We start from the raw sequence: 27,628 nt of genomic DNA, 5'->3' as shown, positions 1-27,628 counted from the left end.
TTAATTAATCAAATATCCTACTCAATTCCTCTACCTGAAGCACACAGAACCCAGAGGTGAATTTACGTTGAGGGTCATGAAGCCTAACTGAGGCTCCTCACTGCACAGGCCTCTTACGAAGCCCTGGCGCTGCATTCATGTGGTCATATGTTTTTGTCAAATTTGCCTAGGTAAGATTTCTGAATTCTTAAAGAGATTCTCACCGATCTACCTCTGTGACAATCACATTAACCCCTGCCATCTGTGTGGTCAGGTAGCAATTTATCTAAAGGTCAGTGGGTAATCTTTTGGGATTGCCTTTCTTTGGGAAATTAGTACCTATTTCTGAATAGTCAGTCACCAAGTATTTTGCTAACAACTTTATGTATGTATGCATTTATGTATGTACATACGTATTTATGTATGCATGCTGTATATTTATGTATGTACATAACTAGCTACTAAGTATTGATAACAACTTTATATCTTTACATATATACTTGATATTTTGCTGCTGGCACCAATTTTTTAGTGCATCTAACTCCCCAAAAGTCTTTCAAGTATTCTAAAATATAGCCCAGAAGCTGGAATAAAATCCTCAAGGAGTTCCCTCATTTATACCAGTAAAATATGCCATAAACATTGACGTGTGTAGTGTTTGAAGAGGCCTGAAAGTTCTTCCTTTAATGCGTCCTACCTTATCAGGTTGTATGACATATTTTCTGTTGGTAAATTAATAACTGGCATTGTATTTTGGGAGGCTGGAAAGGTGATATCAACAATAAACTCTCAATGGTGAAAGATGCAAGTTTCTGGGGGACAGGAACTCACACAGAGGTTTTCCTTCCCGTATCTCCAGCACCTTGCACAGTGCCTGGCATGCAGCAGGCACTTAAGAATACTTTTCGAATGAATGAAATAAGAGTGATGGGGAACCTGTCAAGAATTACATGAGAAGCGCCAACATGGTTGAAGTTTTAAGCAGTCCGTTAAATATGAAACAAGAGCATGACCCTGATTTTGATCATTTAGAGAAAAACTTGTGACTTGAAGAAGGCTGATTCTTTGCATAGAGACTTCCTTATTAATGACAAAACTATATGGCCCTCTACAGGGACAACCAGAGCCATCCACTACCATTGTGTGAGGACTGGCAGATTAAACAGTTAAGATAAATATACTAACTGTGTGAGAAGGCCAGCATCCAACTAAAAACTGAAGTATAACAGTATTTCCAGTGTGGCCTATGACCACTATGATTGTCTGGTACCTGCAGGGCCTCATGAAAAAGAGGGGTGATTCCATTTCTATCCAGAGGTAGGGTGTTGGTAGTCACTCAGTATTCAGTGTAAGAATCCAGTATTTCTAACAATTCTCTTCTAATTAGGTCCCATGAAAGAAGATAATTTTTTTTTTTTTTTTTTTTTTTTTTGAGACGGTGTCTTGCTCTGTTGCCCAGGCTGGAGTACAGTGGTGTGATCTCGGCTCACTGCAACCTCTGCCTCCCAGGTTCAAGAGATTCTCCTGCCTCAGCCTCCCGAGTAGCTGGAATGAGTGCCACTACACCTGGTCAATTTTTTGTATTTTTAGTAGGGACAGGGTTTAACCATGTTGGCCAGGCTGGTCTCCTGACCTCAAGTGCTGACCTCAAGTGCTCTGCCTGCCATGAGGTCAGACAGACCTCAAGTCCTGCTGACCTCAAGTCCTGACCTCAAGGACTCTGCCTGCCTTGGCCTCCCAAAGTGCTGGGATTACAGGCGTGAGGTGCCACACCCAGTGAAAGAAGATAATTTGGACAGTTTTTTTTTTTTTTAACTTTCAAACAACTGACATGTGGCTTCCTTCTTTCCTTTTTTCCTTGGAGCAAATTTGGTTAGCAATTTCAACTCCTCTTTTCACCCTCCCCCTTCCTGTTCCTCTTTCCCACCCCACAACCAATGAAGTACATATGTCACTTGAACTCAAAATATCATAAATTGTCTGAAAGCAATTAGCATTTCATTTCAATTTACCTCCTGCACATATGGTGGATGGTTCAGCTGCTAGAATTTCGATGCAGGACTTCTTCAAAATCTAGGAGGAGAGGAAATAAAAGTCAATGAACAGCTTATTTTGTTCAAAGATAGAATTAGGGTTTTGCTTTTAGCTACTGAGATAGAGATAGGAAGGTTCAAGGACATTTGGTTGCAGTGGGGATGGGGGTGGGAGGAGTCTAACATCTTGACTAGTACCAATGCCAAACATTTATTAAGCCAGATTGTGCTAGATGCTGTTGGGTGTCCTAAAAGCCCTAAGAATTATTCATTCATTTGCTCTTTTGGCAGGTATTTACTGAGCCTATGCTATGCCAGTCCTAGTTTTTGCAGAGGTTTAACATAGGGTTGTGGAAATGGGACTTCACACTGGAAATGATAAATGCCAGTGGCCACTCATATTGTAGGTGAAAGGGTGCAAGAGTAGACAGTAGGAACTGCAGAGTTTATGGAGGAGATGCTGGGGCAGGTATGCTAGGAAAGGCTTCATGGAAGAGCTGGCAGCTGAGGGTGGGACTCAAATGAAAGGGAATGGGTTAGGGGAGGGTTAGGGTCCAGGCAGGGAATGGTGTGAGTAAAGGTGAGAAGGAAAAAGTACATAGACTTCTTGAACTGGAACAAAGGCAGCTTGAAAAGTAGAAAAAAAAGAGTGATACTAGATAGAGCTGGAGAGACAGGATGGAGATGGTCAACTCTCCACAGGAGCTGCATAGTCAGATGACTGAGAGTTCCTTTTTTGCTTGAAAAGTCTGGAAAATGTGAGCTTAGAAGGGGGCATCTGTGCCTCACTCTTCAGGAAGACCTCCTGAGACTCAGTTAAATGGAAATGTACACTTGTCCACAAATGAGTCTTACAGGGTTGAGTGGAGAGTCGGGGGAGCCCTGTGACTTCACAGGAGTTAATAATGAAGACTTTTGCTGGCTAGAGCAGGGTTTCTCACTGGTAGCGCCTAAGTTTCTCTCCACCATTTACAAATCCTACCTTGAGAATATTGATTCTAGAATTTGAATCAAGTATTTTAAACATGTATAAGACATTGAGTTAATTTACCAACCAAATGCAGTATCTTTACTTAATTTGGAATTTGAGATGGTTTAGAGGGCTGAAGGAAACCCTTTCTCTATTCATGAAAAGGGCATTTGTTAAAACAACTGATGATATGATTATAAAACTTAAAGTCTGTGAAAGAAGACAGCATCTTTTAGCATTGGGAAATGTCCATTTATTTGCATTGTTGTATTTATTTACATATGCTTCTTTGTTCCAGCTTAAGTGATACATCGTAAGACACAAATGAAAGAGAATAAATGACAATGTGGGGCTGACTAAATGGAAAATAAAGGGAAGATGATGCAAGAAGTGAGAATAGCATAGAAAAAATCTGCTGTGAGGAGCTTATTTCCTTGCTACAGCGGACTTAGTTCCAGGCTTTCTAGTAGCAAACGAAAAGGACAGCCAATATTTATGAGCTTTCTCAATCTGTGCAATGAAAACAAATCACTTTCTCAGAAGAGATCATATTTACCCATTCCAGAGAGAAATCTGGGCATCCTTATAGAGAAGCATTGCGAAAGAAAATGAACAAACATGCTTAAGAAAATATTAATATGCATTTACTGAGATAGGTTATCTCCCCACCATGTATTTTAGGTAACTCCATGTACCTGAATGTCACCAAAAACAACATTTCTCCTCGACAATTCTAAAATTCAGATTTTCTGGCTACTTTTCCTTCACTCTGTAGAACTTCATGGCATTTTTGTACTTCGATTCCCTTATTCGTTTGCAGCATTCTCCTGACTCTGCAGTTGGAAGTAATTTGTTCCTTCAGCTTCTGCCTCATTTCCTCAGCCTCTGGCCTACCTAGCCACCTCCACCCACCCCAGACACAGGTGCAGCCTCAGTTCCTCCCTCTGCCCTGACTGTAGCATGAAGGGAATGTTCCGGACTCCCATGTCCCTTGCCCATCTCTGTTAGAGTCAGCGGTCCTCATACACCTGCTCTGGGCATCTGGGGTCAAACACTGAGCTCCTGCTTTCCACTCATTGTCAGTCTAACTTGGGATCAAGGACCCCAAGGATATATCCTGGGCACCTGTGTTTCCCTGCTGGCTTCCCCAGTGTCTTACGGTTGATCTAGTCTTTTTGGTCTCTTGTGCATGTAGCACCGTCCTAGGACTGGGGCTTGCTAGCATCCTGTGACTCATCCCAGACTGCCCTGCCTGAATTGTGAAGATTGTCCATTCGCCCACCCCCAAACTTGCTGCTATTGGGCTCTTCCCGTTTGATGGGGTACTTCAGCCAGTGGTTGCCATGATTGAGGGAGGAAGCCACTCCCTTTGACTTGTCCTCAGGCACAAGTCTCCAGACAGCCCACATTTGAGAAACAGAGCTAGCCCAGAGGGGGAAACTTATTAAACAGTGATATTAAAATAACATGAAGCTGTTTTTTGGTGTTTTAAATAAAATTCCTCAGGCATTTGACATCTCCTAATAAATCATTTTATCATCCACAACTAAAGACTTCAAAACAGTCCAAGAACTAAAAAGAGTTTTGGACTAGTCCTGTCCTCATTCCCCAAACACACACATGACATTTTCACTCATCTGAGTTTCAACCAACCTTTTTGAACCAACTCTGATCCTTAACCAGGGATTGGTAAAGGAACCATCCGTGGGTCTTTGACCACAAAGGCACACTGACAGGGGTTGTCATAATAAACACATGCTGTATTATTCTCTCAAAGTGTCTGCAATTAGCTGATAAATCTAAGGGGTGTATGGAGGGCCAAAAAATGTCAGCCAAGCAATCCAGTAAAAACACTGCTTTCCCAATCTTAACTTAAAACATCTGGAAGGATGCAATACAGCCAATAGAGTAAAATTTATCAGTGAGGGGGATGGGCAGGATTTGTCTGGGACTGGGGTTCCTACTCATTTGAAAGGTCTGGTCTCAAGAGGTAGGAAGTCACAATGGCAATTGGTGGATTTGAAGGGTTCTCTTGGTTCTTAGCAGCCAAGACTGTATGGTAATCAGCCTGTCTGAACTGTAGCAGACAGCAGATCAGCTCAGGGACTGGAGACTGTGTGGGGGTGGGGAGGCCCAGGCAGTGGTAGCCATGGCAGAGGTGTAGACACAACACTGGGGAATCGTCGATGGGAAATCACTAGATGCAGTGGAAGAGACTCACACAGGGTAGGGCTGATGTTAGAGGTAAGAGCCTTTGAGGTGAGGGTATGATTGATCTGCAGAGGAGAGAGGGATAAGATCACTGCACGCCTCAACTATAATCCTACGTGAGGAGCTGGGTCTTGGCCCTGGTCCGTATTTACCTGACCTATGCTCCTTTACAAATCCCTTAACTTTTCTGAACCCCAATTTTGGAAAGCAGTTTAGTATCCTGAGTAATAGCTTGGAATCTGGAATCAAATAGCTGAGGTCAACTCACTCACGAGCTGTGTGACCTTGGACATGTTCCATAACCTCTCTGAGTCCCTGTTTCCTCTCTATAAAGGTGGGATAACAATAGTATCTACCTGAAGTACTAGCATAAAGTTGTTGTGTTGGGAAGATTAAATGAGATCACACAGGCAGAGCCCATAGCACAGTGCCTAAAACCTGATAAGTAACCAACTAATGGTAGCTATTACTATCGAGAACTTAGGCTCTGGAGACTGAGAAGATAGACTTGGACTCTGAATGGGTTTATATTCAAATCCAAGTCCCATCACTTACTGGCCATGTGGACTTGGACAAGTTATCAGACCTCCAAATCTCAGTTTCCTCTGCTGTAAAATGGGATAAGAAAAACACCAACTTCAAAGGGCTGTATGATGGTTAAATAAAATAACAGTCATGAATGCAGAGATATTTTATTGGTAAAATCAATCAGATTTAGGTAATAAAATTCATATTGGATTGGACAGTGAGGGAGAGCATGAGATCAAGGAAAACTGACAAGGTTTTTGTCTTATAGACAGAACTAGACAGATGTGATTGATCCACAGATAGTTAACAACCCTTGGGTCACCAGCCAGCATGAGCACCTTTTGAAAATAAGTCACCAAGAAAAGTGGTCAAAACGGCCTTGACAGTAAAGCACTAAGAGAATGTCTGGCGTGTATTCAAACAACAGTTGCTGTAAACTATTCCTTTGTCATTATTATTGCTACTGCTGCTACTTTTGGGCACGGACCATGGTTCACATGTGCTTAAACCCCATCGCTCACCACTGGCCTTCTGCTTAATCATATTTGCTGACAAAAACTGAACAAGGTGAATGCTATTTTTCTGCCAACGTTTGGACAGATTTCAAAGAGGAAATAGGCGGAAAAGTATGTTTGAAATCCATAAAGAGCTAAATAATTGTAATGTGTTGTTTCTGGTAAGTTTACTTTTGTATATCTCATTGGATTATTGGTGGGAGGACAGGTAAGAGAAGCAGCAGATGTACAAGAACTTTGCCAAGTTACAGGAGCTGTTTGATATATTTAAAGTGAAATCCATTGTGGGCCAGTCTGGGTTGTATATCAGAGTTTATTTTTTTCAAATTCTAAAAATCTAATGTCCTTTTTCATGAAGTTCTAAGTTCATGCAGAATTTTCTCAAGAACCTTTATAGAACTGTGAATATCTGCACAGAGTTATAAGGAAGCCCTCTCTTATCATAGGCACAGCATATTGTTTTCTACTTGCTCTGCCTCTTGCTTCGATAAACAACCAATCTTTATTTACTTGGCCGTTTCCTGTTGGAGGATTTTTTTGTGTGTTTATAATGGACCAACCTCTTTTATCCATTCATGGTAGAGGTGCCTTTTGCTTTCACACATATTTCAGAAAGTCTTTCAGAGCATGTTCCTTGGTGTCTTATTTGTTGTAAAGGATAAATTCTGGTTTAAAGATGTATGGGGCTTGAAGTATGCTGGTGCCAAGGATGGTTAACTATCTACTGACCACTTACATCTGTTCAGTTCTCTAAGACAAAAACCTGAACATTGAACTTAACTTTGCTGTCTCTGTCACTCTCCAAATCCAATATAAGTTCTGCCACCTACGTGCTGGTGATTTGACCAATGAAATATCTCTATATCCATGCACATTTTAATGTAAACTACTATCCTTTAGATAACTTATCCTAGTTTATAATTTACAGTGTTTTTTTTTTTTTTAATTGTTTGGTCACTGTCTTCTTAGATTATAAACCCTACAAGGAGAAGGATTGGGTTTGTTTTTACCCATTATTATACTCACAATGAGTAGCCTGGCACATAGTAGGCATTAAATAAATATTGGATAAATAATTGAATAAATGACATACTTCCTGTACATCTTAATAAACTGGCATTATAGCATATTATGTATTAATCTCCCTTTCCCCCTATAAGTGTAAACTCAGGGTCTTCTGAATACAAGGCCATATTCTGCATCTTGTAATACTCCCCTTGTCTGATTAAGCACAACCATCTTTGGGGACTTGCTGCCTTCCCAAGAGGCCAATTTCAACACCTCATTTTTAAAACATTGCTTACCTTAAAAAAAAATGTTGTAGGTATATCATAATCCCCTGTATTAGGTTGGCCAGCTTTGTAAAGGCCTCAACACCTTTACTTGGGAAAAACATAGAGACCTGTGGTTGGAGGGTGGGGCTCAGCCACCCACAGAAGGGCCACACGCGTTATTACAGCTGATGGCAGAAAGCATGTTAGATAAGCCTGGGGACAGCCAGGCAGCTTGGGACACACAACTGGCTCAAACACATCTTCAGGATCGTCAATGTTGTCCCCATGAATTTTGAAATGATTTAATCTCTAATTAATAAAATGTTTAAAAAGTTGCCTTTTCTAACTATGTTCTGCTCCACACTTTAATAGGCACACATATTGTTAACCATGGATGTTATCCCAGATCCCTGTCAGTTCTATAGAGTCTGACTTTAAATAAAAATGGAATATGGCCAGGTGCAGTGGCTCATGCCTGGAAGTCCAGCATTTTGGGAGGCGAAGGTGAGAGAATTGCTTGGGGCTAGGAGTTTGAGACCAGCCTGGGCAACACAGCAAGACCCCATCTCTAAAAAAAAATCTTTGGAAATACAAATGTGGAATATTATACACACATATTTCTGGGATTCATATATGATTTTATGTACACTAATACACTATACCAAATACATTATACCACTCTTACATGCAAGAAAACACACTTTGAAGCAGTTAGTGTATCTTAAACAATAAAGCTTATTCTTAAAACACACCAAAGTTTTTGTCTGAGGGAGGGCACCCCACTCAAATAGATGCTACTCTGTTAGTTTCACACTCAATGAGAATCTGATCCAAAGGAGTGTAGGATAAACAAGGTTCTAAAAGTGAGGAAATTCATTTGTTTCCCCACTAAACCACTTTCCTCTCATGTTTGCAGGAGAAAAGCTCAGAGAGCTGGGAACTCCAAAATGTGGTTTATTTAATAAGATGAGCAGACTGGAAAAGTGAGTGGCCCTTCCTGGGAGCTGACTTCGTTCTAAAATTCTGCTGTTGCTTTTACAGTGGGTTTCAGCAGATTCCTGGATATAGGAGGAGGGGCTGTAGGAAGAATGGGAATGATTGGAGGATTAACTGAACATGCCCCTCTGCAATCTTTGTAGCCTCTTCAAGCTCTGGGAATTCTTGTTCAATGTGGACTTTTTAATAAGCTGAACAGAAATAATAGTGGAGGAGAAATGCCTGGCCTGAGTGTCTGCAAAATCTGAGTCTAATTAATGACTGCTGAGGCAAACGATTTTTTTTAAAAAAGATTTTCTGCCCACTACTGAAATTACAATTGATTCTATTTATGTTTTGTATCCCAGCCTGCTAATGTGAATGGTGCCCAGAATGCCATGTTTTACAGACACAATCTTGGAAGACAGGGGAGGGGAGGGGCTGAGGGGATTTTACAAGAAACAGCCACAGACTGCCCTCTTGTTGTGCAGTGTAGGTCTTCCCTGGGTCACAAAAGCTGTATGGTACTCTGGGTTGCTTTAAAATTAATAAATATGCAAAGCACAGTGCTGTATATCATGGGAAATATGACACACAGGGCAGTCTTTGGGATTGCACAACTTAGCATGTGACCAGGAGGAATGGCGGACGGCATGGAACAGATCCCACATGCCAAGTAAGAGCTTTCAACAATTGGTGCTACTGGAGTCCAAGGCAGGGAGAGCTCATGGAGGAGGAGAGAGCAGGGCAGGCTTTTGTAGAGATGGGAAGACTGAAGGGTGCCTTTGGACAAGATTCAGATGGGGTGAAGGAAGGGAAGGAGGTTGCCTAATTTATGAGAAGAGCTGCTGCTGCTGAAATGTGCCTCCCCATCTGTTAGCACTGGAAAAGGGATTGCTTCAATAAGGCAGGCACTTTCTAGGACTTTGGGAATGTGACACGAATTTTGATCATAGGAAAACCCTTTGCAGTTCTTGCTGGGGTCTTGGAAGAGCAGCTGGGAGGCAAGCTTGGAAGACAGATTTTGCCTTTTATCACAGCTTTGTTAGGGTCTGGGCCAGATTAGGGGGTTATATTGCTTCCCATGAGTGGAAGGGACAAATCAGCCAGGATCTGGTTTTCATACATAAAATAAATTTATATATACCATGGAATAGATTGATTCCTCGGTTCCGTTGATCTCCCAGTTTCCCCAATAGCAAGGATGGTCATGCCACAGCTTGCGAGAAATCCTTGCAAATATAGTGTGTTCGCTCAATGCTTGTTGTTTACTGTTGACCAAACATGCAGAAAGCTCTATGTGCTGACTCACTCTGCTTAATAGGAAGCCCAGTGTCAGCTTAAATATTTATCCTAGGGAAATTCTCCTAAATGGAGATGGCTTGATGCCAGCAACTATGGGCTGTCCTTTTCAGTGTCCTTGGTTTCAAGCACTACCCTCAATTGCACACCAAGTGGGGATAGCTGGGAGGAGGAGCTGGCATCGTGGTAAGAAGGCCAAGTGTTGGGATTCAAAGTTGCTGACCCATTTCAGTGTTATCTGAACCCAGCTTTCATGCAGGTTCCTGTTTCACTGCCTGAAGCATTTTTGAAAAGGCAAACAAAGACCCAGGAGCCTTGCTGGACCTTTGCTTCACATTTTTGCTAGAGGGCTGGTGCTAAATTCACCAGTTGTGGTCACTGGAAATTCCCTGAAGAAGCCACAATATGAGAAGGCACAGGAATAATTTCTTCCTTTACAGTGTTACTGGCTTAAAGGGCTACAATCTTCCAACCATCCAGACTTCTTGTAATTTTATCACCGTATTCTGCAGAAGCGAGTGGGAAGACTGTCATGGTGCTCAGAGTCCTGTGCAAGTGTGGAAGGGGAGATGTTCCTTTCAGCCTGTGTCAATTCTCCAGCTTCCCAGGACAATGGTACTTCATCTGTTGGGCAGTAATGATTTCTGGAGGTGTTCTCCACCTGGTAGTAAAAGGCAAAGTGCTCCCCTGCCCATCCACAGTGTATTCGGATCAGGCCACATGGATTCTGGTCTTGTCTCTGTCAAGTCAGTTCACCTTTTTGGTCCTCAGTGTCTTCCTCTCTGAAATGGGGCTGCTTCCTGGCCTGCCTGCATTGTTCAGTAGAGCACAGTGGGCATTCACATCGTGGGCATTAGAAAGACTTGAGTCTATTCGGGATCACTATTCACTGTGCTCTGTGGCCTTGGACAAGTTAGTGAATCTCTCTGAACTTTTAGTATCTACTTCTATAAATGGGGTAATGATTTCTATATCAAATGGTACCTGTGAAGATTCAAGGAGATGATTATGTGAAATGATTTGCACAGTACCTGGCACATAGTAAGAACTTACTGAATGGTGGTTTTGATTATTTTTACCTTCCTAAGATAATAGAGGTAGGAAAAATCATGGGCTCTAGAGTCAAGGAAAAAGCAGGTTCTAACCCTGCTTTCCCCTTAGGGCTGTGTGGTCTTGGGCAGGTTATCTGAGCTTCAGTTTCTTCATCTGTAAAATCAGAATAGGAATATGTACTTTGCAGCATTGTTACGATTTTTAAATGAAATCATATTATATGGGAAAAAGGGAAAATGTCTTGTTCCAAGGCAAGTTCTCTACAGCTGTTAATTTCCTTCTGCCCTTTTCCTATCTCTCTCAGTTAAGAAACTAAAATGGAAAACAAGCGGGAACGTTTTGAAAAAATTTGACACATAAGTACTTCCTCTTGAAGGAGGCAGGATTGAAGAACAGTGAAAAGATCAAAACATGACCATCAGATTGAGGAAGCAGAGCATCTGGGGATTTGATAAATCCAAGCCCTGGGCAACTGGCTCCTGGTAATCCACTGGTGATTTTCCATTTCCTCAGACATTCATGGCTAAATGCCATGGAAAGAGCAGAATCTCTGGAACCAGAGCTGAGTTCAAATTCCCCACTCCACCATTATGAGAGGGCAGACCTGGGGGCAGTTTCTCCAACCTTCTTGCACCTCAGTTTCCTCACCTATAAAATGGGGATAATTAATCCTTCTTCAGAGAGTGGTGGTCAAGTGCCTGGTAGAGGAGCTGATAGAGAGAACAAGTTCAAGTCAGAGTTGGTTTTCTTCTTCAAAGGCCGAAATGCTATTGATTCTGAGTGTCATGATGTCTAGATTTCCTGAGTCTTGATTTCAAGCCTGATTGCTCTACCATCAGACTCTATATCTAGCTATAGTTTCCTGTTGTCCTTCGATTTAGCTTCTACCTGCTTCTTCTTTTCATCTTCTGCCACTCTTCACTTTAAGCATTGGTCTTTCATTCTCCTATGCACTGTCCTGGGCCATGCTCTGCCAAGAACATTCTATCCATGCCCTTCCAATGGATGCCTCCATTGCGTCCTTCAGTTCATCTCTTCAAAGGAACCTGGGTTCTTTGTCAACCCTTTTACTCTTAATCTCATGGCCATGTTATTTCTTTTATTCGAGTTATCACAATTTTAATTCCACATATTTATTTATTTACTTGTTTTGAATGTGTCTCTCCCACTGGATTGTAAGCTCTACCAGGACAGAACCTCTACCGGCTTTAGTTGTTTTACTGAATGGTCAGAGCCTGCCATAAAAGGTTTTCAATGAGTATTTGATGTATGAATGAATACTAGCCCCTGCATATTAATTTAAGGTTTAAAAATATGGGCATTATGGGCAGAAAACTTTGTGAAGAATTTGAGCTTATCAGAAGCTGCTCTGCAATCTTATTTTGGATAATTAAGCCCAGTCCTATTTTATTATGAGAAAATAACCAGCCACAAAACAACATCCATGGGAACAAGCTGGGATAGAAGCTTCAAATGGGGGGGGGGGAAATTGAGAGTTTTCTTTTCAGTATCCAAAAGGGGAAATGAATCTACTTCTTAAAAAATATTTAGCCAACTTTTAGGCCATAATTATTTCTGTCTGATTTGAGAAAGATGAGCTCTCTCTACTTGTCCCTGTTTCTCTGTCCAAGCAAGAGAATGAACAACTGCCGTAAACATGGGTTTCCAGTACTGGAAGGATCAAAACCACTAGCATAACTCACAGATAAAAGCTCGCAAGAATGTTATCATTCAGCTAAAAGTTTGGAGACTGAAGTCTCAAATTAGTTTTCTTCCTATTTTGAATGATGGTTTTGCTAAAATTTCTTAAAGATATTTGCAGTTATTTCCATTTGGGGATGGAGGAAGTTATACAAACATGTGGGCTCATGTTGAGCTTGGGTGAGTTGCTAAGGCTGGTGTATTCAAGGACAACAGTGATTTATTCATACAAAAAGAGTCCCGTCATCTGTGTGGGAAACAACACGTGGAGTTAGGCACACGACTCATGAGGACGTTTGAACAGGTAAGAGTTGTCCTTTTTCAGAATCTAGCCATCTTAAGGCAGGACTATTGCCTCCTAATTGGCCTACAGTCTCTGGGTATCCCCAGTCTCCCTCCTATGTACACAAGCACTGCCATCAGATTATTTTCTTAACTTGTTTCAGTAATTACACCCACTGCCTATAGGTTAGAGGCAAAACCCCTTCAAGGCTTGTGTTAATCTGATTTCAACCCAATGTCGAGGCTTGTTTTCCATTACTCCTGACTCCTTTACCCAAACTGTCCCACCAGATAGACAGGTGTTATTATTACTGACCCCTGAATAGGCCTTTCTGTCTTCCAGCCTCTAGGCTGAGGTCATAATATCTTTCCTTTGGTGCTACCCATCACCTTTCCCTGGTCTTTCAATGATTCAGGTCTGCCCTGCCTTCTCATGAGGACTCCTGTCCAGAGTAATCCACCTCTGAGCTTCTTAAGGATCCATGATTGGCCCCCAGTCCTGCCATTAATCATGTTTTGCATCCCTTGGGTTGTTGTTTTACATGGTTATCGTAGTTCTTGTTGCTTACACTGTCACGTATGCCACAGTGACCCCAGAAATGATTTACAGTAGGGGTCCTTCACCTGTGGACCAATAATTGGGTCTGATAATTCTCTATGCTATCAATAATTTCCACTTTCTGGTTAAGGTAGTCTGAGTAGGCATATATTCTTTGCAAACAAGCACTTCTTGAATAAAACAACTGTCATCGGAACATAATTAAGATAGAAATTCCCAACTTAAGGTGGGATGATTTTTCACAATTCTGTATGCTTAAGGTCAGATATGTCAATGTTCTAAAAGCATACCTGGGGCACTTTTTTTTTTTTTTTTAAGCAGATTTGAAATATATGGATCCCTTGGATCCACCTGAAACTCAATGCAATAGAATCTCTTGGGAATAGGTATTGCAAACATAATTCTCAAGTGATTTTTACGCCTATTCAAGAATGTTTAGGGGATCAAGGGAAGTTGACATAATATCCCTCATATGATGGGGAAGGGAAGTAGAAGAGGCAATAATTCATATGCTTTGAGTGCCTATTATGTGTCTGGAAAAATATTAGGATTTTCACCAGTGATCCTTGAAATCCTCAAGCAAGGATATAAGCCATCATCAGTCCCTGGTTCCAACAAGAAATGTCCAAGGACCTGTAAGTGTTAAGCATGTGGGCCAGTGAAACTCTGGGTTGCCGGGCTCTAAGCTTCTTACTACTCACTCTGCATTCCACTCTGCTGGAGCTCCTAGCAAACCCTGAAGGGAGAGCAGCATGGAGGCACAGCCATGCTGGAAGTTTCCTGGGTTGGTCTGGGAGGGTTGGCAGATGCTGAGCCCCTGGCCGGTAACCCCTGGATCAAGACCCCCTCGACACCTTAAGAGGAAGGCGATCCCCTGAGCTCCAAATTTGCATTCTAGACCCCAAGTCTGGAGCCTGGTAAGCTTCCAGTGAAGATCACAGATGCCTGCCTGGTCACAAAACCTAAAAGGTGGAGGCTGCAGAGCATCTGAACATCATTGCGGGTGCAGCACGCATACTGACCTGCTGGCTGCGACTTTAAGACAGCAGCAGCCAATATTCCAGCTGGACCAAGGGCCTTGCCTGTGTGGGGGAGGTGGAGAATAGAGGCCCTGGAAGCCAGTGTCCTGTTTACCATTCAGGAAAAGGTGTGTAGAAAATCACCTATGTGTGAAGGAGGACTGGTGACTGTGTAAACCCTGGACAGCACTGGAGCCCGTGTATTTGGGGATTATAGTTCTAAAGCAGTGGTTCTCAACCTTGTCTCAACATTAAAATCACCTGGGGAGATTTAAAAAAACTCTTGAGGTCCAGGCCGCACCCCAGATCAGATGCCCAGGTAGCAGTGCTTTTTAAATCTCTGCAGATGACTTCAATGGACAACCTGGTCTAAAGTGCATCCAATGGCCAAGTGATGTAAGTCCAGCCTACAAGTGCTCTGAAGGCAGCTTGCGTTCAGTTACAGTGGGAAAGCTGAGGTGGTCAAGCGTAAACCACCAGCCACAGTCTGCCCAGTTAGAACGGAGAGGGCCTCCTGAAGCTTGGCTCACTGCCAGAGCAGTGCCCCTTTCAATTGTTAATTTTCTATTGTAGGGTACAATTGAGAAAAGACATGTGTGAAAGGCAGAAGGGAGAGATGGGACGTGGCAGACACAAAGATATGGGAAGAAATGATGTTCTCTCAAGCAGAAAAACACCAGGCTTGGAGAGATGGAATTTGGGTATTAATAGCAGATTGGAGACAGAAGGTGCCTGAATGTCCAGTCTCAGAGCAAGAGCTCTACTTACTGAGTGGATGATGCCTTGCAGAGCCTGAAAGCCGTCATTCACAGGAAACACATGATCCTTACTGTCCGCAATCCGGGCCAGCTGAGAACACAGCAAATACACAAACACATGGGGAGACTGTTAGGCTTGGATGTGGAAAATTTAGGAAAGCCGTTGGGGCTAAGAGGCTCTAGTTATATTCAGAACCCAGGGGAATATGAGGCCTTCACTGGGCTCAGGGGCTGCCCTGAAAAGCCATCAGTAATAACAAGCTCACCAGTGGCCTCTCTGGAGCAGGCCCAGGGTTGGCTCCAGCTTTTACATTTGTTTTAATACTTTTCTCCTCGGGAGCAGAGGTAAGAGTGCCCAGCTTGATGAATGCTTGGCCTGGGTTGATATGTTTATAAATCTGGGCCCAGGCCATGGGCTCATTTTTCTCCCATTCACCCAAATTCCTGTTGGCAACTTTATCTGAATCGAGCAGATTCAAGTTCCCTTTCAGAGCAACTTTAAATTCAAGCTTTGGTGTTGGGTGAGGCCACCTTCACCTTTCACCCAAACTGCCCTTAAGGAAAGGGCCCTTGCAGTTGGTTCGGTTGCTCCTGCTTTATGGAGCAGGAAACTGAGGGCCAGGAAAAGCCGCTGTAGGGCTTGTCTGCCCCCAGATCTCTGTGTGGTTCTGTGACTGCCACAGAGTCAGTGTCAGCTGGTGTGTATGGCTTCTAAACAAATATGTTTTATTGTTTTTACTGATTGCAAAAGTAATACTTACTCATTGTAAAAACTTAGGAAAATCCAGCAGAGTTAAAACAAAAAGAAAACAAAGGTTACTCATAATCCTTCTGTCTGTTCATCTATCATCTATCTATCTTTATTAGCCATTTGATAGATACCATTCATACTTCTTCTATGCGAACATACAAATGTTTATTTTAGAAGTGGGCACATACTATTCTCACTGCTTTGTAATCCTGTTTTATTCACTTAATGATATATTATGAGCATTTTCCTATGCCATTAAAACAAAAAGAAACTATGAACTACATGAGGAACATGTATTTAGATTGTTAGTAAGTTTTTACAACTTGCTTATTATATGCACTTATACATACTTTTTTGCCCACTTGTCCAATTATTTCCATATTTTTGTGTTGAAAATGCATTGCATTTTTCACGGGTGAAAGGGAACATTTGTTATTTGAATAAGAAAATCATACTTGTCAAATTAAATTTGGCCAGGTGTGGTGGCTCATGCCTATAACCTCAACACTTTAGGAGGCCACATTGGGAGGATCACTTGAGCCCAGGAGTTAGAGACCAACCTGAGCAATACAATGAGGCTTTACCTCCACAAAAAATTTTTAAAAATAGCCAAGTGTTGTGGTGTGCGTCTGTAGTCCCAGCTACTCAGGATGTGCACCAGTAGACCCAGCTAATCAGGAGACTGAGGCAGGAGCATCACTTAAGCCTGGGAGGCAGAGGCTGTAGTGGGCTGAGACAGCTCATTGTACCCCAGGCTGGGTGACAGAGTGAGACCCTGTCTCAAAACACAAACAGAAAAAAAACAAGTTTTCCAAGTTAATTCAGATATCTTTTGACATTCTGGCAATTTAATGTTTGCCAAGAAAGATGCTGCCTTGATGGTCTCTGTTGAAGACCTCAAGAGCATCAGCAAATGAGTTCATTTTCCTTATACAACCAGTAATTCCTTCCTGTTTAGCATTTCTAGAAAAATAACCTATTTCAGGGGCATTTATTCCATTGATCTGCCCTCTGCACTGAACACATTCTTCATCATTCACAAGCTCAGTATGCTCCAAACCTGAGGAAATCCATGACCATACCTGTGTCTCATTGAAATCTTTCACACCAACACAGTAAACAATTGCACCAAGATCTCGAGACCTATTAGCCTGGGAAAAGGAAAGAAAGGACATTAGAAAGAGAAGCAGTGACAAATGAACTCATCTTGGAGCTACCTGACTCACTTCAATGATGAGGTATTTAATGAGCACCTACCATGTGCTAGGTACCATATTGGAGAAGGCAATCCCGGTCCCCAAGAAGCTCAGACTTCAGTGGACATCACATTCTAACATAACACATGGTGGACCTGAAAAGACCCACTAGAGTCTTGATGAAGGGCTTTGAAAGATGAGGGGAGGAAAGGAAAACTGCAGGCTAAGTCAAATATTCTGGGGAAATGATTACCTTTTCTATTCCTTCGATGGATTTTTACTGACATACGTTTCTTTGTAATGGGGGCACGATATCATAAAAGAATGGGGCCTTTGGAACTTGAAATAGTTGAGTTTGACCCCTGGCTTTGCTCTGTATAGTGTTTTGGGGATTAAACGAGAACATTTACAAAGCTCCTCACACAAGGCTAGAACCACATAGATACTCACGAATGTCAGCACATGTTGTGAATAAAGCCTTTTTCATTCCTACAGAATAAGGCGGTTTAATGGAAATTGTGGTCCATATTTGAATAGCTAAATCCATGATCTCTACAATTAAGCACTGGGATGGCAACATAATGAATAATACCCAGATTTTGGCTCAATTTCAATATTGGATTTATTAAAGCCTCTGATAATCTGATTTCCAGATTCTCCTGTGTTTCAGAATGGAAAAAAAATTGGAAATCCTTGGCACATACAGTGGGTGCTTAACAACTGATAGCAAACATACAGTGAGTGCTCAATATATGCATATGTATTTTGATTGTGTTATTTTTTCCCTGTCTTAGTACTCAAATCCACTTCTGTTTAACACTGAATTCTAGAAAGGACAAAAACATATGTCTTTTTTTCCTTCATGTTAGAAATTTTCCTGCTTTTTTGGGATAAAATAAACTTTTAGACTCAGTGTAGCCCCAGCCTTATTTGCAACAACTCTGTGATTCTTCTCCTCCAGTTGGACTTTATATAGAATTGTCAAGAAGGGAAAAGTTCAATTTCTTTATATCTTGTGCTTTATCTTTCTTTTTCAGAAGGTCTCCTTCTATTGGCACTCTGAATATTTTCCCAAGTTTGTATGTGCCATACCTAAAATTCCTTCCCACTAACCCCTATCTTAAGCCTCTGACACCCCATCATTTATTTTAGTTTCATTTCTTTCCTTATTAGGGTTTTTACTTTATTTGACTGTTATTTGGCACCCAAACAAGCATCTTGCCCTCCCATCACATAGTGAGTTTCTACTTTCAAATACAGAGATGCATTATTTTCCAAATGCTGAGGGAATGTCTGTCCTTTACCTTTTGTATTTCCTCGTTAGAGTTACTTTCTGTACTAGTGGGAGGAGAGCTTACCTACATAATTTCCCTAAGTCCTCTGCCAGTGGTGGCTTCCAAAGGCTGACCATTATTTCATGGTAAGACTCATGAGGGCAGCAGCTGTGTCTCACTCACCTCTGTGCCTCTAGTTTCTAGCAAATGGTCAAGTATATGCCAAGCTCTCAGTTAACACTGAATAAATGAATGAATATATAATTTGTGTTTGCAGAAAGAGCTGAATTTAAAGTAAATAGTTGTTAAGAGCTTGAGGAAAGTGTGATGCTATCGTTAACTCCTCTTCCAGAGCCTGCATCTCTAGGATGCTGTTTCTTTCTACCTTGGGCCTGAATGACCCTTTGTCACTAATAAGGCTATGGTTTCAATACATTTCTATGGTTAACTTGCTTCCTTTTATACTAATTATGCATATAGCTCAAATGTGAAACTTGAAAGAATTTCTTAAGTATAAACATCAGTATTCAATTCATCAGCAAACTTCTTTTTCTATTTACACAAGGTAAAATCTTCATTGAGAGAATTTTTCCACTTGCCTTGAGGAATAATTTTTGAGAACACAAAGAAAAGGAAAAAAAGGAACTATTAAAAGAGAGATGACAATTTAACTTTGCTACCAACTGCTGTTTAACATCAGTTCTTAGAGTGAAAATCTCAATGATTAATACAGTCTGACAAGATTGGCTCTTACATATATCAAGTAATTCTTTCCCTTCCTCCTGTTTTAGTAGAAAATATAAGGAAAAATTCTATCAATGTTTATTTATTTATAAGTGATGTACAGTACTTAAAAACTGTTACAGCAATATAATGCCATCAATAAAGGCAGGGTAGATATTTTGAATCCTTCAAAACAGAGTAATATGCAAAAATTTTGAAAGGGGAAAACATTTACCATGTGTAAGACATGAAAATTCACTTGTAGAACACAAATTATTATTATTATTTTTACATATGAAACTATTTAATTCAGGGGATTTGCAAAGAAACCCTATTACCTGAGTAGAGAGAGTGCGGCCCATTTTAGAAAGGAGAAACCCTGTTCCACGGATATGTTTAGGCCGTTGCTTACCTCCCTCTCTGAATAGAAAAAGAGATCTTCATGCAATTCTCCATCAGTCAAGGCAATGATGACGCTGGCTGTCCTGTATCCTGTTTAACACAATACAGACCGGCTCAGTCCACCCTGCCCCACCCAGGGAAACACCCTCTCAGTCCCAGGATTTGACCTCTTATGAGTTCAACCACCCAAAGTCAATATTACGAGGATCACCAACTTTTATTTTGGGCCTGGAAGCGACTCCAGCATGAAGAAGGACCCTCCATGGGGACAGACTTTAGGGACAATAGGTTTTGCTTTCGCATTTCTCAGCCTCATCTCGAAGAATGGCCAAACCTGGTGAAATGGTCACTAAACCAACATTTGGGAGTAGCACCGGTGAATCAAGTGTGATTATTTTCTGTTAGCAGACACATAACTGTTGCCCAAGCTGTGAGAAAACTCCCACCTGGGCTGTTCCGGAGTCCTTCTCACCTGCTGTAATGGACCACATACACCACCCCTTGAAGACAGTTTGGTGAAAGTAATAGTCATCCTGATTTCCAAGTTGACTGGAAGAATTATAGCAGTTGGCAAAACCTACTAAAATTCTTTCAGTGATTTTTAGGCTTCTCATGTCAATGTTCATGGTTGATTTACATTAGCAAGATTCGGTATTGATATTGAGTCTGTTCTGTTTGTTGCATTTTAGGATGCAACAAGAAATGGACACTTCTACAGGCCTGGAAGGAAAATCTCTAGTGTAATATTGAATCTCTTTTTTAAGAGATTTGACTGAGATACAGAAATGCTACTCACGAAAGACACTGTAGTAATAATAGCTAAAATAATAATAAAAATTTCTATGTGCTAGGCACTCTACTAAGTATATTTTATGCAGTTTTTTTCATTTAAATATAGGAAAGTTTAAATCAAACTGGTATCTTTTTTTTTCTATACAATAATTAGTTTAATAGGATTTAGCAAGACCCAGATGTTACTCTATTCCAAGAGGGTTGACATTTCTGCTCAATTAGTACTCAAGTTAGACATTCTAACTCAAGACCACAAGCATATATGGCAAATATCACTCCAGTAGGAATATTCTATTAGCTGCAGGAAGTCCCTGTATGGTGAACAATTCTTGCTGATCCATGGGCTCTGCTGAAGGACTTAGCATGCTTCTTTACTTTTCTTTTTTCTTTTTTTTTTAAAATTATACTTTAAGTTCTAGGGCACATGTGCACAACGTGCAGGTTTGTTACATATATATACATGTGCCATGTTGGTGTGCTGTACCCATTAACTCCTCATTTACATTAGGTATATTTCCTAATGCTATCTCTTCTCCCTCCCCCGTCCCCACAATAGGCCCCGGTGTGTGATGTTCCCCTTCCTGTGTCCAAGTGTTCTCATTGTTCAGTTCCCATCTATGAGTGAGAACATGCGGTGTTTGGTTTTCTGTTCATGCGGTATCAAACTGGTACCTTGATCTTAATGTTATGTCCAGTCATGGTAAGGAAGAGGCTTGGAGCTCAGAGAAGGACAAGAAAATCAAATTTTACATAAAAATCCAAGACTTTACTAACTTATGCAGGTATTTACTAATTTAATGAATTCAACATGCAAAACTGTTAATGGGAATTAGACAGTGGCCATAATGGGATCTTAATTACTTTTATAAAACTTTTCGTGGCATCAACAGGACAGTGGAATTTGACCCAATACATGCCACTTTTCTATGCATTCCTTGTTTGTGATGAAATGTGTATCTAAGAATTACAGATAATATCATACATGTCTTTTGAAACATGAAATGACTGAAGCACTTTTTCAGCAACAAACACGGAAAAAGTTAAATAATTCATAATGGTAGTTCATACTATAGTCTTACCTTGTCTGTTTTCATAATAAATCTGCTCACTGGCCTGAAAAACATATGAAAGAGCCATTAGACTTATAACCACTGTTTGCCACTCCAAAAACCATAGTGGATAATGGGCTCTGTTATTGAATATGCAGGCAATTCAGTCTTGATTTCTTATGTAATTCACCTAGGCTTTGCTCAATTATCAGTGGCTGATATCCGTGTAAAGTTACCTCTCATTTAAGTAGTATACAGTCATGTGCTGCATAGCAATGTTTTAGTCAAGGACAGACTACAAATATGACAGTGGTCCCCGAAGGTTATAACGGAACTGAAAAATTCCAATCACCTAGTGATATCTTAGCTGTGGTAACGCTGTAGTTCAATGCATTACCATTTCTTTGTTTAGAAACAAATATCATTAGTGTTACAATTGCCTAAAATGTATAGTAGAGTAACATGCTGTATAGGTTTGTAGCATAGGGGCAATAGGCTATACCATATAGCCTAGGTGTATAATAGGCTATACTATCTAGGTTTGTGTAAGTACACACGGTGATGTCACAATGACAAAATCGCCTAACAAGGCATTTTGTTGAAATCCTTGTTAAGTGACAGACAGCTATAGTTGTCAACATGGATCGATGTCTTATTCCTTATGGCCTAGTACTTGTTTCCCTTAAAGCTGAAGTCCCTGAAATTCTGCCTCAATCACTGAAGCTGACATCCAACAAAGGACATTTTTGGAATGGCCGGACTTGTGTGTGGCGTGAATTTGTGACTGCCAGCCAACCATTAACTAACAAACCATTCATCAGGGTCAGGGAACGAGGAAGGGAATCCATATGTTTAGTTATTTTGGCTAGAGTTATCAGTGTACAAGCTTATGGGAAGAAAATGTACTCTCTTGCTATTGGGTGCTATTCAGCCCTCTTAATATATGTGCCTTATCTCATCAGTCACCCCATGTTGATATTTCCATATCATGCTTTATATTTGGATTTAAAGTTGTTTTAAAATTACCCTTTCAAATCCTTCATGCATGTAAGTGTCTCCTCCTGGCAGAACTTTCTGGAGTTCTTCTAGGCCTTGACGGATTTGTTCTCTGAAATCCAAAGACACTCTGTTAGTCTTATTTGAGCATTTTTTACTTTGCTATTGTAGTCATATGTACTGGTCTTCTTCTTACCTCCATGGATACTGCTGTATAGTCCCAGTAATTCCCCAAAAGCCTATCAAAGGGAAGGCCTTTACATTATCCATTCGGGGTCAGCCATAGCACAGGATGAGTGAGATTTCAAGGATTAAGGGAAAGACTCTTCTGCAGGAATCTCCATCTGCTTGTAAACACTTTCCTTTCCCTTAACACAGACAGTGTTTTCCTTCTACACTGGAAATGAGTCTTTAAATGCTGCTCCTGATGGGACATACAGCAACTCAGGCAACAATGCAAATGGCTCATGTGAGCCAGAAAGAGGTAAGAACCGAGAACCCAGGGAAAGGCCACCGCAAGGACGCAGGTGGGAGAGGGTGGCATCCACAGCAAACTGCCACTGCACGGGTGTGCCAAAGGCAACGGAAAATAAAAGCCCAAGGAATCTCCGCTTTCCAGGACAGCCGAGAGTGTTTTCTGTGCGCCGGTGGCTGTGTTTTCTTACTTTGATTGTTCAAGGTGACAGTGCGGGCAGGAAGAGGAAGTGGGATATGGCATTGGGAAAGAGTCCACCTGGCAGTGGGAAATCTAAATGACTTGGGGGCCAAATGGAATCTTTGTGGACCATTCTCTCTGGGATGTAAGAAGTCTATATTCATGTTCCTGTCTTTTAAATAGCTCCATATTGTGCCAAAAAGGGCAATAAAGTATAATTTCTGACTCACATACCTTATTCATAAACTATAACGCTATGAAGGGTTTAAAATTTTGCCTTCTTCCTACTGGGGTCTTTTTAGTAGTAAGGGTGGAGATGCTCTATTTAAATTAGGAAGAGAAACTCCTTTTGAATAGGAAAAAAATCTAACATTTATTGAACATCTGCTACATACAAGGTAGTGACCAAAGATTTCTGATTTCATCCTCATAATAACCACTGAAAGTGAGTATTACTGTCCTCACATTACAGGTAAGAAAACTTGGGCTCAGAGAGGTTAAGTAGGAGAGTGGAGACTTGAAGTCAAATCTACCTGACTCAAAAAAGGCTTTCTCCTCTGCAAAGCAGCCTGTAGCATGGAACAATGCTAGAGAAGTGGGAACCTTGCATCAGTGAAAGGCAATGGCAATTCCTAACACTGTCTGGGAACTTATGGCTTTGAGAACTTATGGTGCCAGACTCTGTCTAAATACATGAAATACAATCAATCCACTTAAGCCTTATGACAGCTCTTTGAGGTAGTACTATTGTTACTGCCATTTCACAGATAAGAAAACTGAGTCACGGAGAGGTTACAGAACTTACCCAAGGCCCATCTTACCTAAGGCACAGGTGGGATTTAATCCCAGAGGCCCTGCTCTTAATCAGTATGATAAATACTCTCTTTTTCTCTCATGTTTATCCTGGCATTTCTTGGAGGGGGAATTCTAAAGAAAATAGTATCTTTTGTTAAAACTGATATGATGGGGAGACCATGGGTAAGGGTGGATCGCCAGACTGCTGGAGATTTTAAAAGACAAACTGAAAACAGCCTGTGCCTGTCCCTGGGCTGTTGATGCTTCATAGGTGGAATATTTAATACCAAGTAACTTAGACTTCAGAAACTGACTATCGTCTTTTCAATACTCGTGTATCAGACCACACACCCAGCTCCCCAAGTCAGAAACTGGAAGCCCTCCTTGATCCACTACCTTGACTTTCTTTCCTCTCACCATCACCACATTCTGTTAGTTCTACTTCAAACATATCTTGAAATGGACTACTTCTCTATCTCTTTGGCCAACACCATTGTCCCAGCCGCCATCATCTCTTGCTTAGTCACTGGGGTAGTCACCTGCTATCTTTTGACTGGCCTCTTGCCTCCTTTTCCATTCTTTCTCCATAAGGCTGCAAGAATGTCCTTAAAGTACAGATCAAACCATGGCATTCACTCTCTGGCTGAAAGCCCTTCAAGAGCAACCCATTATACCTAGGATGATATCCCAAATCCTTGTCATGACCTTCCAGTGCCTATGTGGATGGCTCTTGCCTCCCTGTGCAGCCTCATCTCATCACCGTGCCCCCACTCTCTTGCCTTCAGCCACACTGGTCTTCCCAAGCCCCTTTCTCCAATAGGCACTTCATATCAGCAATCACTGCTGCCTGGGAACACTATTTGACCAGTTCTTCATGGAGCAAATTCTTATCCAGCCTTCAGTACTAAGTTTAATGCCACTTGCTAGCCACTTGAGTAGTCTTACTTGACCTTCCTAATCTGAATTGTCTTCCTCTATTAGACTTTTTCCTGGTACCCTACAATTTTTGCTTTATAGCACTTACGATATTTTATAACTAATAACATTTGATTATGCAATTATTAGTTCAGGTTTTGTTTATTTGTTTCAGTTTCAGACTTTAAATTCCTTGAGGACTGGGCCATGGCTATTTCGGTCCCCACTATATCTTCTGTGCCTACTACAGTGCCTGGAACATAACAGACATTCAACAAATACTGAGGGGGTGAGTGGAGGGAATGGATGTCTCCACTGTTACTCATTCTGGGAAGAAACCATTTTGGGGCAGGGATGAGCTTCCCTTGGCCATGTGGAAGGAGGCCAAGCATGACCTGACCTGGACATTAGCTAGATCTGGTCACTGACAAGTCTGGGCCCATGTGGTGGTTAAAAATCATTCTCTATGTTATATCTCTTATACTACCTCTAATATTCCAATAAATCCCATCAAAAGGCATACTTTAATTTCAAAGCCTGTTGTTTAGTAATGAGAAAGAGTATATATCCTGGAGGATAAAGATGAGAGCAGTGTCCCCCACCAAGGCCATGCCAGGGGCAGTGCATGGCACCAGCAATCCCCTGGCAGGGGGCAGCTCTGCCCCATGGGTTGGCAGTTTCATGAGGGTCCCAGCAGCAGAGGTAGTGACAAGGGGACATGAGGGGGAGGCTGGGATAGGAAAATTGGGGTCTGTTTGTGAGCACACAGAGTTGGCACCATGGAACCCCTCACAATAGCTGTGGGGCACTATGGGGCAGAGGGATAATTTCTGACAGTTAGGTGGGAGAAGCTTGGGCATTAAAAGTAAATATGATCTAATTCTTTGGTCATGGACTAGTGAAGTCTGGGACATTTGGGTAACACCAAATGTGGAATATTGTGTTAAGACTTGAGATTTAAAAAGAGGGCAAAAAAAAAAAAAAAAAAAAAAAAGGCATCTTGGGGGTGTGGAAATATTTGTTTGGCTTCACTGCATTTCTTCCCTGCCAAATAAAGTCTGGGAACTGGGGTATTTTCTCTAAGCCTATTTCCCTTTCTTTACAAGTATTTTCTTAAGGTTTGCTTTTTTTTTTTTTTTTTGGTACCAGAACAATCAAAGGCTGTTTTGGAAAATGTCCTTATCCTTGATGCTTTGTATCTGGCAAGATATGAACTCACTAGTTGCGAGTGGCGAACACAACCTCCCCATTATACCACCCTTACTGCTCAAAAGATCAAATAACACATGGCCCCGTCTCCCCACTCTCTGCCCTTCTGGAAGGACCCACAACATCTAAGCAAACAAAATGGATGGTTTCATAGGAATTGTGGGTGTGTTTTAGTTCTGGGACAACAGAACTATTAATAAGGGTCTATTTTTATTTTCTCTTGGAAACTGAAGGACATTGGGAGAAAGATCTTTCAAGGGATGATAAGAACCTCTCTGAGGACTTGGTTATTACCAAGTGAAATGTTATCTTCCTGGGAAATGAAAGAGGCAGGGCATCCTATGAAGACAGGCTGCTATTACAGAGCCCCTGTTTTCCTTGGTGGTTTCACATGTCTGCCAGTGTTCCTACTTAGAAGCTAAGGGTTTTAGGTCACATGTTTTGTGTTCCTTTTGCAACTCCCGCTACACTTAATGACTGGCATCAGGCAGGTGACTGTCAAATGAATGATTCCAGTTTGGGTGCATTAACCTATCATTCATTATTGGCCACTGCTATTTGTTGAGCATACACCATGTACCCAGCACTATGCTGGTTTGCAGGGGTAGAAGATGGGAAGAATCAGTCACAACGTCTTCTGGGCTTTCTGTTGTTCTAGGAATTTCTCTACTCTTCATGATTACTTTCTGGGATTCTGGTTGTGTTATGACAGTTTGATAATGTTGCTGATGAAAACATTAAAAGATGAACACACAAGAAAAAAAATTAAATAAAAAAAATAGCCGGGCATGGTGGTGCATGCCTGTAATTCCATCTACTAGGGAGGATGAGGCAGGAGAATCACTTAAACCCAGGAGGCAGAGGTTGCAGTGAGCCAAGATCACACCATTGCACTCCAGTTTGGGCAACAAGAACAAAACTCTGTCTCTAAAAAATTAAATAAATAAAAGAAAGAAAGAAAGAAAATTTAAATAAAAGATGGATACATACACAATGTCAAGAAGTGCTTCAACAAGCCTTTATCCCGAGTATTCTACTGAGGTTTCCACTGCAAAATCTCCCTTAGAATTCTGCAGTGGCTACCACATTTTGGTTCTATAAAAACAAACTCCATCATCATCCCAAAATAACCCAACATCAGCTCTGCATTGTCAACTTCCTAGTCTTCTTGTAAAAGAGCTTTGTCATTTCTGGTAGTCTTCCTTCTTCTTTCTTTATTTCAAATTTGTTTTTGTGGATCTAGTTTACACCTGGTATCATTTTCCTTCTGTGGAAATGGACTCTTCTCAAATGCTTTGCAGTTGTTGGCTTTGGATCTCAACTTATACAGTAAACACCTATCACTATTTATTACCACTAATGCTACTCTTGGAACATTTCCAGATGACCTTATGGCTCCAATTGTTGACTACAAGAAAACAGTGTAGTGAACAGAAGAACACAGATTAATTAAAGACATTTTGCTGTTACTTTAGGAGTTATTAAGTTCTACAACCAACTGTAATCATTTGTTTACAATGTATATAAAACATAGTCTCTTTAGGACTTTTACGTAAGGATAGGCCAACATGATTAATTTAATATCAAGATGCATGCTGAACCAAAGCTCCTCTTATGTACTTTTAAGTGAAATACAATTTATACACAGTAACATGCCCAGATATTTGTTCATTTCCCTTATAATCGTTGAATATATTTCTATAAAATTGTTT

At 41.1% G+C, this 27,628-nt stretch overlaps 1 protein-coding gene across 3 annotated transcripts in view; it reads right to left on the bottom strand.

Moving 5' to 3' along the window:
• Positions 1-27,628, bottom strand: part of ANTXR1 (ANTXR cell adhesion molecule 1) — a 266,535-nt gene that overhangs the window by 186,494 nt on the left and 52,413 nt on the right. For all 3 annotated transcript variants that reach the window (XM_007970383.3, XM_007970382.3, XM_007970384.3), the window contains exons 4-9: positions 22,373-22,454; positions 21,377-21,410; positions 19,516-19,595; positions 16,993-17,061; positions 15,170-15,250; positions 1,992-2,052 (exon numbers count right to left, since the gene is read on the bottom strand). In XM_007970383.3, coding sequence (XP_007968574.3) covers positions 1,992-2,052; positions 15,170-15,250; positions 16,993-17,061; positions 19,516-19,595; positions 21,377-21,410; positions 22,373-22,454 — 407 coding nt within the window. The remainder of the gene's footprint in view (positions 1-1,991; positions 2,053-15,169; positions 15,251-16,992; positions 17,062-19,515; positions 19,596-21,376; positions 21,411-22,372; positions 22,455-27,628) is intronic.

Source organism: Chlorocebus sabaeus, chromosome 14, assembly GCF_047675955.1.
Source record: "Chlorocebus sabaeus isolate Y175 chromosome 14, mChlSab1.0.hap1, whole genome shotgun sequence".
Taxonomy (NCBI): Eukaryota; Metazoa; Chordata; class Mammalia; order Primates; family Cercopithecidae; genus Chlorocebus; species Chlorocebus sabaeus.
The sequence above is the reverse complement of the archived record's forward strand: the minus strand, read 5'-3'. Positions and strand labels throughout refer to the sequence as shown.